General features: G+C 31.6%; 3 protein-coding genes across 3 annotated transcripts; 2 read left to right on the forward strand and 1 right to left on the reverse strand.

Moving 5' to 3' along the window:
* The first annotated feature begins 4,744 nt into the window (after nucleotides 1–4,744).
* Nucleotides 4,745–8,865, forward strand: LOC129910810 (phosphoglucomutase). The gene is made up of 7 exons (XM_055988380.1): nucleotides 4,745–5,086; nucleotides 5,147–5,311; nucleotides 5,408–5,489; nucleotides 7,137–7,336; nucleotides 7,391–7,738; nucleotides 7,803–8,473; nucleotides 8,536–8,865. The coding sequence occupies exons 1-7, from the start codon at nucleotides 5,009–5,011 to the stop codon at nucleotides 8,672–8,674; spliced, it is 1,683 nt and encodes a 560-aa protein (XP_055844355.1). The 5' UTR covers nucleotides 4,745–5,008; the 3' UTR covers nucleotides 8,675–8,865.
* Nucleotides 8,866–9,617: 752 nt separating this feature from the next.
* On the reverse strand, nucleotides 9,618–15,883 carry LOC129910809 (WASH complex subunit homolog 5). Its single transcript, XM_055988379.1, has 7 exons — nucleotides 15,744–15,883; nucleotides 15,573–15,675; nucleotides 15,324–15,515; nucleotides 15,047–15,267; nucleotides 10,462–12,789; nucleotides 10,028–10,405; nucleotides 9,618–9,967 (listed from the first exon to the last, which is right to left on the reverse strand). Exons 1-7 carry the CDS (start codon nucleotides 15,863–15,865, stop codon nucleotides 9,817–9,819), a joined length of 3,495 nt encoding a protein of 1,164 aa, XP_055844354.1. The 5' UTR covers nucleotides 15,866–15,883; the 3' UTR covers nucleotides 9,618–9,816.
* A 1,639-nt stretch (nucleotides 15,884–17,522) lies between these two features.
* LOC129910813 (enoyl-CoA delta isomerase 2-like) lies at nucleotides 17,523–18,825 on the forward strand. The gene is made up of 2 exons (XM_055988384.1): nucleotides 17,523–18,156; nucleotides 18,213–18,825. The coding sequence occupies exons 1-2, from the start codon at nucleotides 17,746–17,748 to the stop codon at nucleotides 18,600–18,602; spliced, it is 801 nt and encodes a 266-aa protein (XP_055844359.1). The 5' UTR covers nucleotides 17,523–17,745; the 3' UTR covers nucleotides 18,603–18,825.
* The last annotated feature ends 1,580 nt before the right edge of the window (nucleotides 18,826–20,405 follow it).

The following is a 20,405-nucleotide window of genomic DNA, read 5'->3' on the forward strand; positions in this document are numbered from 1 at the left end:
TGATGGAGACGTGACGTGAAAGGAAAATGTCAGATTTTTATGACATTTATAGGCAGTGCCATCTGTGTTTTGAAGATGAAGACAGTAATTTGTGGTACATTTATGACAAACATTTTTTGGGAGAAACCAGGTATGCAGATCGAGCTAAATTTTCTTTTTTAATTGATTTTTTTTTTATATTAGGGGTATTCACGATCTGGTGCAACAGGCCTAGTAAAAATGTAAAATTTTATTTTTTTACAATAGATCGTGAACGCCCCTCTTCTTATCTATAGTAAACATTGAAGCATGAATGATGTTTTTTTCCTCCACCGTTGCGTTGCTTCTTCTTTTTTTCCATTTTTTATAATTTAATTCTTTGTTTTGTACGGGTTAATTAATTTTCACTAATTACACTGGTCAACAAAATTAAACTTTTTTTTTGTTACAGAAACCAAGGTATACTTTTCTATAGGATTTTGGTGTGCTGAGCTCGAATCCGAAGTCAAAAAAATTCTATTACATCAAGTTTTTGAGATAATCCCGTTAGAAAATTGAAAATGCCGCTTTTTACCAGTTTTCGAGATTATTTCTTAGCTTTTGGCTATTCGTTTTAAATAAATTTGTAACGGTTTCTAATAAGACTAAATCTTGTCTTTCTCAATCCGTTTAAATCTTTTAAATATCTCTTTTCTTCTTTGAGAAATCTGAAATTGAAATCTACGTGTTTGGTATATCTCATGTTTATTTGCTTTTAATAGCGAATCTCGAAATGTTCTTTGCCAATTGCTTTCAAATTTTGACACAACGTTTCATTTACATTCCAGTAAGTTCTTATCTTGTTTTTAACAAGAAAAAAATTATATTTTTCTCACTAGTAATTATTTAGAATAACTATCTGACACGGTCACGCTTTGATGTATCTCACCGCGATTCACCACCTTCGCAAATATAAAAACTTTCAAGATTCTAAATGGAACGTTGTGTCAAAATTTGAAAGCGATTGGCAAAGAACTTTTCAAGATTCGCTATTAAAAGTAAATAAACATGAGATATACCAAACACGTTGATTTCAATCTCAGATTTCTCAAAGAAGAAAAGAGATTTTTAAAAGATTTAAACGGATTTAGAAAGACAAGATTTAATTCTATTAGAAACCGTTACAAATTTATTTAAAACAAATAACCAAAAGCTAAGAAATAATCTCGAAAATTGGTAAAAAGCGGCATTTTCGATTTTCTAACAGGATTATCTCAAAAACGTGATGTGATAGAATTGTTCTGACTTCGGATTCGAGCTCAGCACCCAAAAAACCTATAGAAAAGTATATCTTGGTGTCTGTAACAAAAACCTTGTTGGCCAGTGTTATTTTACATCAAAAGAAACTAAATTACGGGACATGAGTAGCGACTCATGTAGTTAAGGCTTAAAAGATAAAATTCATGATTTAAAAATCATAATAGGGGTATTCACGATCCGATGCAACTGGGTCTTGTATCATTGCAAAAGTGCAAAAGTGTAAAATCTTATACTACGTTTCCACCTATCCTAAATCCGAGATTTAGCTAAGTAGATTTAGAATAAATCTCGAGATTTATTTTAAATCTACTTCGCTAAATCTCAGATTTGAGTTCAGCTAGCCTAATCACCTACTTTCAATCCGAGATTTAGAATAAAACTCGAGATTTGTGCTAATACTACGTTTCCACCTACCCTAAATCCGAGATTTAGCTAAGTAGATTTAGCATAAATCTCGAGTTTTATTCTAAATCTCGTATTGAGAGTAGGTGAAAATCTTAGATTTAGGGTAGCTGAACCCAAATCTGAGATTGAGCAAAGTAGATTTGAAATAAATCTCGAGATTTATTCTAAATCTACTTAGCTAAATCTCGGATTTAGCGTAGGTGGAAACATAGTATAATACTACGTTTCCACCTACCGTAAATCTGAGATTTAGCTAAGTAGATTTAGAATAAATCTCGAGATTTATTCTAAATCTACTTCGCTTTATCACGGATTTGGGTTCACCTACCCCAAATCCAAGATTTTCAACCATTTTCAATCTGAGATTTAGAATAAATCTTGAGTTTTTTGCTAAATCTACTTAGCTAATACTATGTTTCCACCTACGCTAAATCCGAGATTTAGCTAAGTAGATTTAGCAAAAAACTCAAGATTTATTCTAAATCTCAGATTGAAAATGGTTGAAAATCTTGGATTTGGGGTAGGTGAACCCAAATCCGTGATAAAGCGAAGTAGATTTAGAATAAATCTCGAGATTTATTCTAAATCTACTTAGCTAAATCTCAGATTTACGGTAGGTGGAAACGTAGTATAAATCTCGGATTTAGCGTAGGTGGAAACATAGTATAAATCTACTTAGCTAAATCTCGGATTTAGGATAGGTGGAAACGTAGTATTACAACACTACAACAACAAAATATATGGATTGAAATTTTACAATGGTCTTGCACTTTTGCTATATCCTAACCCTATTGCAAAATAATAATACAATAGAGTAAAATTATTTTTGACAGATGGCTGCTCACCGTCGCGTCGCCCATGATAAACAGTTTGTCTTTTTTATTCTGTTTATTATGGTTGTCGGCTTATCGGTACTCATGTCCCGTAATTTAGTTTCTTTTGATGTAAAATAATTTGTGAAAATTAATTAACCCGAACAAAACAAAGAATTAAATTATAAAAAATGGAAAAAAAGAAGAAGCAACAGTGGAGGAACAACCCTGTAAAAAAAAAAAACATCATGGATTTCATTCATGCTTCAATATTTACTATAGATAAGAAAAAGGGCGTTCACGATCTATTGTAAAAAAATAAAATTTTACATTTTTACTAGGCATGTTGCACCAGATAGTGAATACCCCTCATGATTTAAAACCAGTTAAAAAAAGAATTCTTTTTTTGTTTTTGTAGTTTTTTTTTTTTAATTTCGATAAGACATATATTAAAGAGCTATACAAGCTCTTCCGAAGCTATCTGTTAAATCTCGTAGCTTCGGTAGAGCTTCGTTTAAGATCCTTATAGAGGGTCAAATTTGTATAACGTTCTCCTTTTTCCATGCCCAACAACCTTACTAAAGTTTAAAAGAAGCTGAAATGTAGCTTTTGTAATACCTTAATACTAAGTTTCCACCTACCCTAAATCCTAGATTTAGCTAAGTAGATTTAGCATAAATCTCGAGTTTTATTCTAAATCTCGGATTGAAAGTAGGTGAAAATCTTAGATTTAGGGTAGCTGAACCCAAATCTGAGATTTAGCGAAGTAGATTTAAAATAAATCTCGAGATTTATTCTAAATCTACTTAGCTAAATCTCGGATTTAGCATAGGTGGAAACATAGTATAATACTACGTTTCCACCTACCCTAAATCCGAGATTTAGCTAAGTAGATTTAGCATAAATCTCGAGTTTTATTCTAAATCTCGTATTGAGAGTAGGTGAAAATCTTAGATTTAGGGTAGCTGAACCCAAATCTGAGATTGAGCAAAGTAGATTTGAAATAAATCTCGAGATTTATTCTAAATCTACTTAGCTAAATCTCGGATTTAGCGTAGGTGGAAACATAGTATAACCGAAGCTGAAATGTTAGTTGGGAAGTTGATGGCGGTCCGACGTAGTGTAAAAATTTTCGACTTCAAAGTTAGGTGACATTTTTCAGTCAGCTGTTTGATGGAAACAAATTCTATTTGAATTTTAAATTTGGTTGAATTGATGAAAAAAGCATATAAAATAAAATTAATTGTGCAGTATGTGATTATAAATCAGGAAATTGAGGAATTTCAAAGAAAAAAAAGCTTTTAAACCACTCAAAACACATTTTTTTATTGCATCTGTCACCTAGCTTTGTAGTGCAGTTGAAACCCGACTACGTAGCACCTAGAGGTTTGTGAATGCGCCCAGTGAAGTTAATAAATCCGGAGTAAACTCCTCAATTTCCAATGGAAAACAACATAAATACTGCATTCAATTTAAGTTTGAGAATCTGTGTTAAAATAATGATAGCCTACGAACACAGCCCTGAGGTGCGTTCTTTTTCTAACAATAGTCAACGATCGTTGTTATGTCAAAAATTATTGTTCAAGTGTCATTGTTAGAAATCGTTGGATTATTTACAAATCATTTAGGAACGATTTATTGTTAGAGATTGTTAGACTGTCAAACCACCAGCTAAATTTCTTTTGAGAATACTTTTATTTCCATTATTATAACAAAAAAATTTGTTTTTTATTTAAAATAAATTATCTTTCATCAAAAAATTACAAAACTCTCTTTTTATTTTCATTTTTCCCGCTTATTTCCAAAAGAAAAAACATCTTTGAGTTTGTTTTGTAAACAAAACATCCACTTTGACACATCAACAATCTCATGAATGTTTAACTCATATCATGGAGGTGAGTTGGAAATAGTTACGATTTGTAACTATTTGACACTTCAAAACGAGTTTAGGAACGATGTTCATCTGTCAAATAGTTACAAATCGTAACTATTTTGTAGTTTAGGAACGACAAAAGTTAACGATAGTTAACAATAGTTAACTATTGTTAGAAAAAGAACGCACCTCTGGCATATATTTTGACATGACACATTTTTTGTTTTGTTGACATCGGCTTTTGGACTTTTGTAAGTTTTTAAATTAATTTATTAATTTAATGAATACTTAATGCAAAAATATGAATACATTAACCAAATAAAAATTAAAATGATCTTTGACTAGTATGTAAAATTGCCATTTATTCGGAATTATTCCAACCAAACAAAATAACCGGCCTGTCATAACAAACAAAACTCTGTGTGACAGCCAATTCGCACAATGACCTTTAAGCGACATTGAAGAAAAAAAAACTTATCAGTTTAGTTGGAGAGAGTATCAGTGGGAGTTTATACTTGGACAACTGTTCGGTAGCTTTTTGGATTTTTTGTTCCAAATCTCAGGTCAGACAATCACTTTTGTGAATTTCATTTTCATTCTGCTGTTAGTCGATAAAGTGCGAGTGTTATTATCTTGGAGAATGGCTCTTAGTGCATCAACTGTTAAAACAACCCCATTCGAAGGCCAAAAACCTGGAACCAGTGGTCTTCGTAAAAAAGTATAATGATTTTAGACCTTTTTTTTTTAAAAGAATTTTAACTATCTTCTTTTCTATCAGGTTAAAGTATTTGTTGAACCAAATTATACAGAGAACTTTATTCAGTGCATCCTTGATGCCAATGGAAGCGCTATCAATGGTTCGCTGTTGGTTGTCGGAGGTGATGGACGTTACTATTGTAAAAAGGCAACTGAAATTATTGTCCGCATGTGTGCCGCCAATGGAGTAAGCAATCATTTTAATCAATTAATTTAGCAACAATTTAAGACGATTGAGATCGGTATCTAAAAATAAAATTACTTTGACTTTTTTTTCGTTTAGGTTTCAAGGTTGTTAGTTGGTCAAAATGGAATTTTGTCAACGCCTGCCGTTTCAAGTTTAATTCGCCATAACAAGGCTTTGGGTAAGTGTTTACATATAAGTTTTCTTCTAAGTTTTAATTTTCAGAAGAAGAAGATTGCTTTTGAAACAATTGTAAAGAGTCTTGATTTAAATAGTAAAAAATCCATATAACTTGTTACGTATTGGCTTATCATTTATAAGTTGGACAAATAGAGCATATAGAGGGCAATTGAGTTGATAACTTTTTTTAGTTTTTTTTTTTTTTACGGCCGATAAGACACTTGAGTAGTATTTGTTTTTGTTAATAAATTCTGTTATATCATTGTTGATTTAATGTAGGTATAGGTACCTATAAACAAAATCGATCAATTCTTTAATGATTTTGATTAAGATTAAGGTTTTGATTTAATTCAAGAAAAAAATTATAATAGATTAATAACTATTAAAAGCATAAGAAATCGTGCATTTAGAAAGTCTTCTTAAGTTTATGGCACCCATATTGTATAACGATCTTTAGTGAGATGATTTTTATTTACTTTACGACAGTTACTTCAGTTCAGTGTATATCTGGGGTCGAATTACGGCATACGATAAAGTTTTGCTTTCTCTGGGGTTGCACGTACTTGCTCTTAGAGTAAAAGTAACACTATTGTTAAAGCTACTTATGTCGTTTTCCAAAATTCAAGGAGTGACACTCCTAGCTATATAATCAAAAGAGTGATTTCAAATTCCAAAATTGAAAAAGGAGTGAATTCTTCACTTCCAAAATTATGAAGGAGTGACGGAGTGATTACCAATACTTCTACATTTGACTTCATGGACTGCTTGTCAAATTGTTGGGTTGTTTTAACTTTTTTTGTGAAGGAAATTATATTTATTTACAAAAACAAAAATTCAATAGAGTATTGTAAAAAATCACTAAAAGTGAATTTAAAAGATTGTGTTATTATTTTATTCATTATTTCGTATTACAAACACATGCAAAGCAAACGTCAAATTACTCCACTTGTCAAATTCTTCGTGAACAAATTCCAAAATTGCACAAAAAAAGAGTGATTCACTCCCATAATTTTGGAAAACGACATTACTGAATATAATTAGAGAAAATTTAAAATTTGTTATTTTTAAAGAATTTCACAAGTAATGTAAAAAAATTAAATCTGTTTTTATAATAAATTGATTTTTTTATTTATCCTAAACAAGCCCTATAGTACCTACATATGTACATATATTGCAAAAATAGAGACATAAAGCGTCCACTTTAATTAAATTAATTGTTAAGAAATATTATTTGACACATAAACAAAATTTCAAAAAAAAAAAAATAATCGATCCGTTTACAAAAACTTGATTTTTTTTTATAAAATCTAAAAATGTTGTTTTCGATTTAAGTATAATCGAATAGACTATAATCGTTTCACAGTTTGAATATCTTTAAAGCTATTTTAAATCATGCCTGATTCAATATTTTCAAAACAGTTTAAACAAATAAAAGTTTTCACATCCTTAGAAGTCGTATTAGTCTAGGTGAGGGAATATTTTTTAGTTTTTGGGTGCAAAATTGGATTTTATAAAAGTGAAAAGTGAAAGGAATTTATTCAAATCACCGATCAAATTGCTCAACTCTCAGAGCTTAACAATTTTTGTTATAATTTTTGATTATGATCGCAGTTTTCAAAAATTCTAAATTTTGTTTTCATTTCGTTAGGTGGCATTGTACTAACTGCTTCTCACAACCCCGGTGGTCCCGAAAATGATTTTGGAATCAAATTCAACTGCGAAAATGGAGGTCCAGCTCCTGACGCCTTTACCAACAAGATCTATGATCTATCAACTGCCATTAAAGAGTACAAAATTGTAGCTGGTCTACAAATTGATATAAGCAAACCTGGAACTAGTACATTTGATGTAAGTAATACCAAATTCTTTGAATTATTCATTTTTACAAAAACTTAATTCTAGATCAATGGTAAACCATTTGTTGTTGACGTCATTGATTCCGTGTCAAATTACGTCAATCATATGAAAGAAATCTTTGATTTCGCCAAACTGCGTGATTATGTTAGTGGAAAGTCAACAGGCAAACCACTTAAAATGCGTATTGACTCAATGAATGGAGTTACTGGATCTTATGTGCGCGAAATCTTCCTCACCAACTTGGGTGCTTCTGAAGATTGTGTAGTACATACAACACCTCTTGAAGATTTTGGTGGTCTTCATCCAGATCCAAATTTGACTTATGCCAAGGATTTGGTCGAAACTGTTTCAAAGGGTGACTATGATATTGGTGCTGCTTTTGATGGTGATGGTGTAAGTTTGAATAGTTTTTTTGTCTTATTGTTTGAAAATAATTGTTCTTTTAATTTTTGTTAAGGATCGTAACATGATTATTGGTAACAAAGCCTTCTTTGTGACACCCAGTGACTCGCTAGCCGTTATCGCTCACTACTTGGAATGCATCCCATATTTCCAAAAGAATGGTGTTCAAGGATTCGCTCGCAGTATGCCAACTGCTTCAGCTGTCGACTTGGTCGGAGCCAAATTGGGCAAAGAGGTATTCGAAGTCCCAACCGGATGGAAGTACTTTGGTAACCTAATGGATGCCGGTCGGTTATGTTTGTGTGGTGAAGAGAGTTTTGGTACTGGATCAAATCATATCCGTGAGAAGGATGGAATCTGGGCTGTATTAGCTTGGTTATCAGTGATGCAACACACTGGAAAGGGAATCGAGGAGATTCTTAAGAACCACTGGTCAATTTATGGTCGTAACTACTTTACTCGTTACGATTACGAAGAATGTGATTTGGATCCTTGCAATCAAATGATGGCAGCTATGGAAAAGAATATTACTAACCCAGCATTTGCTGGAAAATCCTACTCCAGTGGTGGCAAAACTTACAAGGTTAAGGTTGCTGATAACTTCAGCTATACCGATCCAGTGGATAAATCTGTGTCAACAAAACAAGGTTTGAGGATAGTTTTTGAAGACGGTAGTCGTATTGTGATGCGTTTGAGTGGAACTGGAAGTTCTGGTGCTACTGTTAGGTAGGAACAATATTTAAATCAACCGTAAAAATCGTTCTAGTATTCTTTTCTATTATTTTTAGATTGTATATTGATTCATATGAAAAAGACAACGTTTTGGGTAAAGCAAGTGAAATGTTAAAGCCACTCATTGATATTGCATTGGAGATTTCTGAACTTCCTAAATTTACCGGACGTAATGCACCAACTGTTATTACATAAAGAAAGTCCAACTTTTATGATAGCTCCTACAAATATTCTACCTCAAAGTTTTTGGCCTTAGAGGTTTTGTTATTATTATTATTATTTTTTTTTAATTTCCCTTTTGCATTTGTTCTCTCCTGTGAGGTTGGTTTAAATGTTATCTAATCAGATTTATTGAAAATAAATATATCATTAATTCTGTATTGTTATTTGGAGTTTTTAAATGTATTATTAATTTCGTTAAATTAAAGGAAAAAAAAGGAAAAACAAACCTGTTTTAAGAAATTTTTTTTTACTGAAAGACAACAGGCAAAAATTTGATAAGCAAACAAATTGGCACAATATTAAAATTCTTGAAACCAGAAGTGAAAAATCGAGGAAGAGTCTGCGCAACTGGCAAAGAGCTGAGATATGTGTGTATGCGGGGTTCCTAACGCACTTAAACCATCTCCCTCAACTAAGTTCAGATGAAACATTTAAGTAATGGTTTACATTTTTTAACTTTTGTTAATATTATGAAAAACAATAAAAAAAACTCCGCACTCAAATAAATTACTGGGCCATATCAGCTGGTTTGATCCTTCGCAAACGGTGCGGCGCACCAAATTTGTTTCGTCAAGAACTTCTAATATTCTACACATTCGTATGTTCGACTTAAGGTTTTGTTTCTTTATCTATATAAGCAAGTACTCTTGCGACCCAGTCTTGCATTTTATTTTATTTTGACTTGGTTTGCATAGCATGAGCACATTCGGAGTCCAATTCAAGTCTTTCTTGGTAAAGTTTCTATGAAGACAGGTAACTTTCCTTTAATTTTTTGTTTGTTTTTTGCTCCTTAAATGGTTCCAATTTCTATGAGTTTAGAGAATCTCTAACACTAATACTGAAAAAAAAATTAATTCGAATTTAAACCCACTGGTATGGCTTTTCTTTAACATTTTAGGTAGAATTAGATCAATTGTACAACTTCAGGAACCAAGGCGTTAAAAAATGCATTAAATTATAACTGAAATTTTTGAGTATATATGTAAATTAATCACAATAAGGTATATTTACGTGCTTTCCACATGCAGTTTTGTATATAACAATTATATAAAATTAAATTAAAAAAAATAGCTTTGTTCCTGTTTTTTTTTTTGTTGTCCAGTCCTCCCTTTAAATTACTTATTGCTTGATAGATACTCAAACTGATTTAAAACAATCAGTGGGACGTGTTCTTCCAACAAACTCCTAGGTAATTTTCCAATTCGTATAAATTCTTCTAAATAATGTATCATAGTGCTACATTCCAATCCAATTTCCTGTTTTGCACTTCAAACAATAAAATAAGTTCAAATAGCAACTTTCTACAAAAATATAAAAAAATCTCACCTCAAATTAGCTTCCACCAACGATGTAACATACTGACACAAATACTCAACATACAAATAAAGAACATCTCGATGAAATTGATTCAAAACAGTTTGAATTCCAATAATCATTGCCACCCCATCGATATGTTCTTTGAAACTCTTTGCCATTAGCATATTGAGATTTTTGGAAAATTGAAATTTCATTGAATGCGATATGGTAAACAAAAGAAGGAACAATGATATGTTGTGAGAATTCTTGGTTAGCACAAAAACTTGCTGCATTGGATCATAATTTCCACTAAATATCAAATATGAATTCAATTCAGACAGAATATCTTTTTCTGGCTTGGGTTTTCCTTCAATCTCTTGGGATTCTTGAAAATCAATTAGAAGAGACCTGCAAGGAAAAATTGTCAACGAATTCTTTTGAAAAAATAAATTGCTTCTACTTACTTATTCAATGCATCCAATGAAGCTTCAAGATTCTTCGAATTAAATTTACAACTCTTATTCAATTCATATGCAATTTGTTGTCTCAAAATTTGCTTATGTCCAATTTGAAGCAACCATTCAAGTATAGTTGGCCAAACCTTCACCCATCTAGTTGTGTAATTTCCATAGAATTTAACTGGATTTTTTATAATCATTTTCTCATCGAGTTCCCTAGTCAAAGAAGCCAACGCCTCTACCCACATTTTATCCGTGGCAATATTTTGCTGCATCTTTTCAATATTCTTCTTCAAATCCGATATAAACATATACGAATACAGTCTATCAAGGCCCACCAAACCAGCTGGTCCAATTGCTTCACGAACTTTAATGAAAAATCTCGAATCGAGTATTTCTTTGTGCGTTTTTTTGTCATACCAAGTTGCTTTCAAATCCAAATAGATTGTCAATCTGGGATCAGTGCATTGAAGAATTTCCCTGGCCAATCGACCAATAAAGTTATTTGACGTTGTATCTCCTGGAATTGGAGGGAAATTAGGTATTGGAATTGTCGTGCTTTGATACGATGATTGCCAGTCGAGAACTTTATTTCTCAAAAATGCATTACATTCCCGTTCGACATTGTAATTTATAATTCTAGACATTTCCTGTTGGAGAATCTTCAATCCATGAATATTCAAATAGTCTTGAATGTATTCAAAAGATCTCCGATATCCATCCATGATTTTGGAGAGTTGGAATAGTTTATCTTCTAAATCACTAGTCTTGCCTTTGGGACCAAAGATCAGTCCAGCATTCAATGCATTTGCCAGATTCTTTACCAGTTCCTTACGAATTCCATCCTCAAGAAGCTTTTTGGGATCCAATTCGATGACTCCGACAAGAGTCTTCTTCATCATCAAGATTCCCTCAGTGAAGACAGCAATTGAGAAGGTTAACTTCGAAACAGCCTGACGTTCATCATACTGAGCATATTCCTTCAACTTGTCCTTCTCCAATCGAGTTGGAATTTCTTTGATAACTGACGTCTGCATTTGGATAATTTCTGCTAAAATACTAAACATAGTCTCGGGAATAATTTGGACTACTTTACGAATATAATTGGCCAATTCAGTGCTGTAGTATTTCGAAACCGAGGCGAGATCTTCACTTTTTGCCTGGTTAATCCTTAAAAGTGGAATCTCTAAGGCACTGGCTAATTTAAGAAATGTCGCTCTCAATTTGATGACCAATTTTGGTTGTTTCTTAATGCTTTCCTGCATTATTTGAGTATATTCCGAGTCTATGGTCCTCCAAGCATAACTCAAATCACTAATCAGTTGAATATTGATCAAGACATCTTCTTTGATATTGATTACCTGGATCATACTGGTAAGGAACTCACGAGTTTCTTGAAGATATTGTTTAACTTGCATATTGGATTGAAGATTATGGAATTCTTGGACATCTTCGAGAGCTTGAATTAATTGAATTATAGTCCTTCCTGACATATTGGGATTATTGATTTTCAAATTGGTTATTTGTTTGCCAATATCAGCAAACCATTGTTTTAAAGATGGATTCTTTTCGATTTTGGATAAAGGGCGACTACCTGAGAATGCTTCACTAAGTTCATTGACACGATCGAGAGCTTCTTTACGAAAGTTCTCCCATCGTTGTTCTTTTTCTGTGATGAGATCTTTTAAGATTTCCTTCACAATCAATTCCAATTGACTGCAATTTAGTAGCAGTTGGAAGATTTTTGAGTGTTTGAAATCACTTTCAGTCTGAACGAGTTCACAGATTTGTTTATGACGTTTGCCAGAAGAGATTTCAAGTATTGGAGAACTTGTATGGAGAATGAACCATCGAAGGACTACATTGCAATCTCGAATGAGAGCAATGATTCTGGTGAGGGTTTGCAAAGTGAAGCTTTCAGTGAGAACACCGACTTTTAGGATCTCATAGGTTTGTAGGAAAACCTTTTTAAGCTTCTCTTTGTGGAGTAAACAGAAGCCTTTTACAGAGTTCGTCTCAACAACAGGACTTAGAGCCGTTTTTGCAGCTTTGAAATGCTCCCAAGCATCGACTAGATTTACTGTGATTCCCATATAAACAGGGACAACCCAATTGTCGGAGAAGAATTTGTCTGTAATCTCACGCATTTGTGCAACTTGGTTATGAATGATTTTGGGAGAAAAGTAAAGACAAACATAAAGCATTCCAGCTTGATTTGAAAGAGCAGTGGATCGATGATCTGGATGAGGATAGATGCTGATTTGGTTGTAGATGTCATCGGAGCGCAGACGACCGATTACCATATCCACAAAAGTTTGATCGAAAGTGAATCGGCTATGGGAGAGAATTCAAGTCAAAGAGAATCAAAAGAAAACGATTATAGAATCACGGTTGCCACTCGCCAAAAAAAAATTCCTACCAAACTTCTCCAAGAACCCTACCAAACTTACCTTAAACTTCCATTGAAGAAGAGACACTTTAAGTTACACCTTAAAACACCTTTTAGAATACTACAGTCAGGGAAAAAATAGTCATAGTTATAACTATTTGGAATTTTGAATTCGTAAGAATTAAACGAGCAACAGGTTTAATTCTTTTTTAACAAGTCTCTATTTTTGTACCACACTGCTTAAAAATAGTAACTTTTAACTATTTTGCTGTAGCATGTGACTATTATAATGGTTTTTTCTAACTATAAACCTAATAGTTAAAATGACTATTTTAATAGTTACGGAAATGCTATGGAATATAAGCAATTTTAACTATTATAATAGTTATTTTTAAATTTTGGCATGTTAATATTATAATATTCATTTTTAAATTGTATTGATTTCTATAAAGTGACTATGCAAATAGTTACAAAAAACTTTTTTTTCTCTGGGTGTAGATATGCAGATGAGCTAAAATTTTAGCTACCATGCAAAATCCTCTCCAAATTAGCAAAGCTTAAATTCAAAAAAAGATTCCCATTTAAGCTTCCAACTACAATTATTTTTTGTAACTATTTAACGCAGGAATCAAAATGAGGAAAAAAGATGACACCTCGAATTAGGGCGATCTGTGAAAAAGTTATCTTCCGATTTAATCATATCAGAACTACTGATTCTGGTCAGCAAAAAACAAGAACAAGTCAGGAGCAAGAACTTTGTTAAGTGAGTTTAATTGATTTTAGTGTGCTGGATTCAGAACTGTTAACAAATTTATTCTATCTACTACAAATACAAACATCACTTTTTTCGCTATAAAGTTACAAAAACTAATTTTCAATTAAGTTCTTTTTGATGTTTAGTCAAAAATATATATTTTTCCTTAAAATATTGCTTTTTGTAAGTTCAAATCAGAAGACGCAAACGGGAATTAAGTTCAAAAAACCATTCATTACTTAAAAAAAAAAAAACAATTAAGGTTTTGAGTAAATGTATCAAAAATTTCTTTTTCCAATATTTTTGAGAAAAAAAAAACAATTTTGAAAAAGTATTTTCAGGATATTTTAATATGGCGTTTTGAGGGTACATAAGTAATTTAGCAAAAAAAAAAAAATTACGGAGATTTAATCGACTTCAAATGTACCCAAAAGACGTGCTCTTGACCTGTTAATATTCAAAATTTTGACTTCGACCAGTGTTTTAAGAGTTACTGAATTTATTTTTGCTCTTGTTTATGCAGTGAAATAGAAACGGTTTAATACAGATTATAATCCATAATGAGAAACAAAATAAATACATTAAATTTAAATTAACTTGAGAGCAATTCCATGGTAACTCGCGTTACATTCTGAAAAATTTCCAATATATAAGTAGATTTTTGTTGTTGTCAATTTTAATATAAATTGATTCGTAAATACTGTCCATGAATGTATCACAACTATTACTTTCATAATTAAGTAAAACATTTTTTTTTATTTTAAGCATTTGCTAAGAAAAAAAAATAAAAGTCTGTTGGTAACTCATGTTACAATAATCGGACACGAGTTTTAAGAGTCCGACGGAATGAAGTTTTTCTGTGAGATTTAGAATCTTAATTTGTTTTTCATGAAGATTCTATGTATGGAAAATTATAAGCTTTTAAAATTAGTGACAAAACCAAACATTTTTTTAAAATATTTCGATGAAAAATTTGAAAATATTTAGGTAACTCATGTTACATTAATTTGGTAACCTTTGGTAATTTGTTACCTGCGATTTATTGTTGCAAGAATAAAGAATAAATACATTGTCATTAAAGTAATAAAATCGAATATTCTTTAATGAAGCTTGCTTAAATGTTAATTTGTTTTATTAGATTCATCTTGTTTTCTGTTGGCTCCGTCACATTCATGTAAAATCCTTCTGTAGTTGCTTTTAGAATTTTTTTACTTCCTGAATTTAATTTCTTTCATAAGGATATATAATAAAGAATCTTTTCTTGCAACTTGCACAAAGAGTTGCCGTTCGTAGCTAGTAATTTGCTATTGGAAAAAGTAAAGAAGCCTGCATAATTTGCTTAAATTTCGTGTCCACTTTTTCATGGAATTACCCTTAAGAATAACGTGTGTAAAACCTATCAAGTTTGGTAGGATTCTACAAAAACGGCAACCGTGATTAGAATATACCTGAAATAGCTTTCTGGATAGTTTGGAACTGGTTTGGTATTTGGTTGAGTTGAAAATCCAGTGGATCGAAGAAGAGTGCAGACATCATCGATGTTGCTATCGCCATGGTTTCTAGCTGCACTATATCGATAGTAGGAGATTAGGAGGCGTTCCCGGATCAATCCCGGAATGTGGAAATCAAGAACGAGGAGAATGACTCCAAAGAGATATAAGGATTCACACTGGAAATGGAATTATCTAACTCCTGCTAAGCCTTAATATGAAAAAAAATTCTTACCATAAGTTGTTTTCCTTCTTCATCTTGCAAAACTGATTCGACAGTTTGTTGGATGTAATAGCCTCGATTTAGTTCTTCAACGAAATGTTTCAAATCGGAGGCATATTGATGTGTACTCTCGAATGCCAAATAGAATCGAGTTAGTAGTTCGATGTAGTTATCTCGAAATTCTTCATCGAGATCTTGAAGAGCCTAACAAATGACATTTTACAGAGACAAAGAATCTATTCATTTTATATTCCAACTTACTGGATTATTTTCAATTTTTTTGTCTTGAGCTTCAGCAATTCGTAGATAACTGAAATCTAAAATAATGTCACCATACTTTTGTTGGTCAGCTTTAGATTCTAATCTAAAAGGGAGCATATTTCAATTAAAATTTAGAAAATACTCTTGGACAAAAGTTTGTAGTGTATTTACTTGAAAACATCAGGAATGTAATCTTTCAGTCTTAATATTTCAGCAATTATTGAATTGCCCATGGAGACAATTCGTAGGAGATTTTGTCCACATAAATTATTTTCGGCTAAGAATTCCGTCATTTTTGCAAATTAATAGAAATTTTTAACACCGAGTTGATAAAGAATTGAAATTAATTTTGTAAATAAACAAAATTTTGATAAAAAGTTTGACAGTTCTGTGGAATTTTATTATCGATACTCGAAAAAGTGACAGTATGTGATACAAGATAGGTTATAGAAAGCATTTTTTGTTCCAAAAACATTTTGATTGTTTTTTATGTTTTTTTGCATTTTTGAACTCGATGAAGTGCGAAATAATGCAGATTTTTCATGAATGGATTTTTGCCATGCGGTGAAACTTTTCACTTTAAGTCGACTCGTGTGTACTTAAGCCACATGTTAAAGTTAAAGTTACAAGTCGACCTATTGGGGACTTTTCACGAGTCGATTTTAGCCGTGCGGCGAATCTTTTTGACTTGTGTGAAAGTAAGTCGCAGGCGACTAAAGTGACAATCCCTATAGAAAAATCCTAGTCGAACGACATAAATACCTATTTAAAACAATTTTTTTTATTTCCAATAAATATTTTTTTAAATCTTGAAATAAACGTAGCGCCAAGAGATAAAAATGAAACATAAACAACTCAAGCATTAACTAAATTGGTTCAAAAAGTACAAAAGAGAAAATTTTCAAACGCATTTTGGTATAGTTTTTCGGGCTGAAAAATTAAAAAAAATTACGCAGAAAGCTTATTTTTTGGAATAAAAACAATTTTTGTAATCTTTTTTAAAAAATAACTGCGCTAGGGGGAAAAAATATTTTCATTTTTGTACTTTTGCAAAAAGTGGCCAATGTAGTTTAAAGCCTGGTACGCAGATGGAGCTAAATTTTAGCCGAGATAAAATTCCCATACAAGTTATCGATAATTTGTATGAAATCCATTTTAGCTTGGCTAACATTTTTCGATAATTTGTATGGGAGCTAAAATTTATCTTGAACTGCGTACCAGACTTAAGCCTAGTACGCAGCTGAAGCGAACAAAAATTTTCCATACAAAATTTCGTTAACGAAATCCTGAACGGAAAATTTCGTATTTCAAGCCTAGTACGGTGCTGACGCGAAATGAAAAATTTTCAACTCTCCAAAGACAACAGCGCTCATGTTTACAAAAAAATACCATCGGGTATTATAGCAAAGTAAAAATTATGAAAATAAAAATAAATAAAATCAAGAAAAAACATCAGAAAAAAAAGTTTAAAATCAAAAACAAAACAAATTTAATTTCGTTCAAGATTTCGTTAACGAAATTTTGTATGGAAAATTTCGTTTCGCATCAGCAGCGAACTAGGCTTCAGTACGCAGCTCTAGCGAAAAATTTGAGAGTTTTCACTCATTTTTCACTTTCTTTTTACTGTCCTGTTCAGTGTTGACGGTTTTTTCACTTTTAATTATTAATTTATTTCTTGCTTTAAAAATTATTTTCTGTTGATTTTTCTTGATTTTAAATTATAATTTTGAATTTTTTTATTTCTATTTTGATGATATTTTTCGTTAGCATTTTCGTTGTCGACTTTGGAGACTTGAAAATTTTTCGTTTCGCAACAACAGCGAAAAAGATTGATTCACTCCAAAACACCATTAATAAAAAATATTAAAAACAAAACTTGTGGAGCATACTGTTATCGTGGTATGGCGAACGTCAAAAAGTCTACACTTTCCACTCCACTTGAACCAAAATGCACTCAGCTGATTTCGTATTTTCAACGCAAATAAAACCAAATAATCAAATATTTATACAAAAAGTACAAATTCCAAAAAGATAATTCCATAGCGTCACCTTTAAGTGCACTTATTTAAAAATGCAACTAGTCTTCGTTAGGTTGCTAACGAAACTTGAACAACGTCTTTTCACTCTGTAACCAAAACAAAACAACACCAACAAAAAAAAAAAAAATAAGAAAATGTCTCAATTAACCGAACAATATAAAAAATTCATAGCAATTCTTCTTGAAAAACGAGACAAATTGCTCATAATTAAAATAAACAATCCACAAAAAAAGAACTCAATGACTCGAGATGCTTACATTGAAATTGCTCAAGTTCTGAGATTAGCAGGTGAAGATGATTCTGTGGCAGTTGTTGCCATTACAGGAACTGGTGATTACTTTACGTCGGGTAATGACTTATCTCTGACAAATGCTATGGACAGAGATTATGATGAAGTCTTACAAGAAACTGACAGGGTTTTAAAGAGTTTGATAAGCGCTTATTATGAGTTTCCAAAGGTTCTAGTTGCTGTGGTCAATGGCCCTTGTATTGGCATTGGAATGACCACAGCTGCTCTTTGTGACATCATCTATTGCACTGATACGGTGAGATTGTAGACTCTTTTCTTAAATACGAGTTTAATTGACTTGTATAATTCTAGACATATTTCCTAGCACCATTTACTAAACTCGGACTTTGTGCTGAGGGATGCTCGTCATATACATTCCCTCGGCTACTTGGCAAGTCCAAGTCTATTGAAGTTTTGCTTTTAAATCAAAAGCTAACAGCCGAAGAGGCTCTTCGGCTGAATTTCGTTGCCGATGTGGTAAAACCTAATGAACTTGAGACAAAAATCTGGCCAAAGGTAATGGAAATAACAAGACTCCCAATGGGATCATTGATGGCTGGAAAGTTACTCCTCAGAAGAGCCTGTCACAGCGACTTGGAAAAGGCTATGAACAACGAATGTGAGGAATTGCAGAAGAGATTCCGTTCAGAGGAATTCTTCAATGCTATCGCAGAATTTAGTCAAAGGAAGTCAAAGCTTTGAATACCAAAAGCATGGAATTGAGGCTTGCGACCTTGAGATTGTATTTTCTTAAACCTTTTATCTTTGAATTTAAACCAAAATATTTGTATTTTAAATAAGTTATCTTCTTCGTTGGCTCTAGGTCTAAGTTTGAAATTTTTAACTTTTTCGTCGACGTTTCGCGTTTTTTCAAGACTAAGCAAATAAAATAATTCTTTAAAAATGTTAATATAATTTAAAATAATACTTATCATTAGTGTTCTCAATCAACATATTGTCGCATGGTAGGTATTTGTTTCGTTCAAATATTAAAAAAAAAGTTTGTCTTGAAAAAGAGAACTTTTTTATTATTTGATAAGAAATTCAAAAAATGTCTTATCAAATTAAACTATAAGAAATTAAGTAAATTGAAGTTTTGGATAAAAACCATTTATTGCATCTAGAATCGAATTAACATGATTAGATTTAAGTATAACAAAAATGTCATCAACATATTTTGTAACAATTTTAGGTTTAGGTATAATGAATATTATCAAAAACACTATCCAATAAGGCTTCCATTACAATATCTGCCAATATTGGAGATAATAAAATATTCTAAATAATTTTTATCTATTACAAAAAAAAAAACGTAGTATTTCTAAGAATTTTAATTTTGGAATTCTAGTATGCAATGAATAGTTTTCATCCAAAACTTCAATTTACCGTTGAATATGAAAACAATGGAAACCTTTCATATCTTAATGTTCTTGTAATAAGAAAAAATAATCATTTCATATTTGATTGGTATAAAAAACTTACATCATCAGGTCACCTTATTAATAATAATTCGCAACAGCCAAAACAGTTCATTATTAATACAGAAAAAAATTTCAAAAGCAGAGTATTGGATATGAGCGATATTACTTTTCGTCATAAAAACATTACCAAAATCATGAATACTTTACTTTCAAATTCGTTTCCCATTACTATAATAAAAATATTATTGAACCAATATTCCAATCCATTGGTTCAACCAAATTTAGTTACAAATATAACACAGTTTTCCTACAAAAGTTGTTTGTTTATTCCTAATGCCGACTTTTCACGAGTCGATTTTAGCCGCACGATATGTCGCACGGCTTAAGTCTACTAGGGTTTTTCTATGGGAATTGTTACTTTAATCACCTGCGGCTTACATTCACACGAGTCGAAAGGCTTCGCCGCACGGCAAAAATCGACTTGTGAAAAGTTGGCATAATCTTTCGAAACAAAGCTTTTAATTCGGTGAATGCTTTAAGAAATTCAATTTTTTCGAATTTAATAGGTTAATTCTCTATGAACGATAAGTCAAATATCGTATATAAAATAAAATGTTTAGGTTATAGCCTGGCACGCAGCTCGCGCTAAATTTTAGCTGAGATAAAATTCCCATACAAGTTATCGATAATTTGTATGGGATCCATTTTAGCTCAGATAAAAATTTTCGATAATTTGTATGGGAGCTAAAATTTAGCGCGAGCAGCGTACCAGGCTTATGGAGCAAACTATTGTCCATTCACAAAAAAAATATCTATCTTTACATATTATGGATGAAGGACATAGACGGGATTATAATAATGTAGATATTTTACGGATAGAAAAGCATTATAATAAAAAAAATGGTATTATAAATGCTACATATTTTAGAACACAGAGAATAGGTACTTTTAATAGATTAGATTGTGAAGGGCTTAGAAGTATTTATAGTTAGTTTGTTAAAAGCACTTTCTAAGTTGAATTTTATATTCAACTTAATTTTTTAAAGTTAAAGATTAGAATTTTTTTTGATTTTTTTATAAAATG

The sequence above is a fragment of the Episyrphus balteatus genome, chromosome 2 (assembly GCF_945859705.1).
Source record: "Episyrphus balteatus chromosome 2, idEpiBalt1.1, whole genome shotgun sequence".
Taxonomy (NCBI): domain Eukaryota; kingdom Metazoa; phylum Arthropoda; class Insecta; order Diptera; family Syrphidae; genus Episyrphus; species Episyrphus balteatus.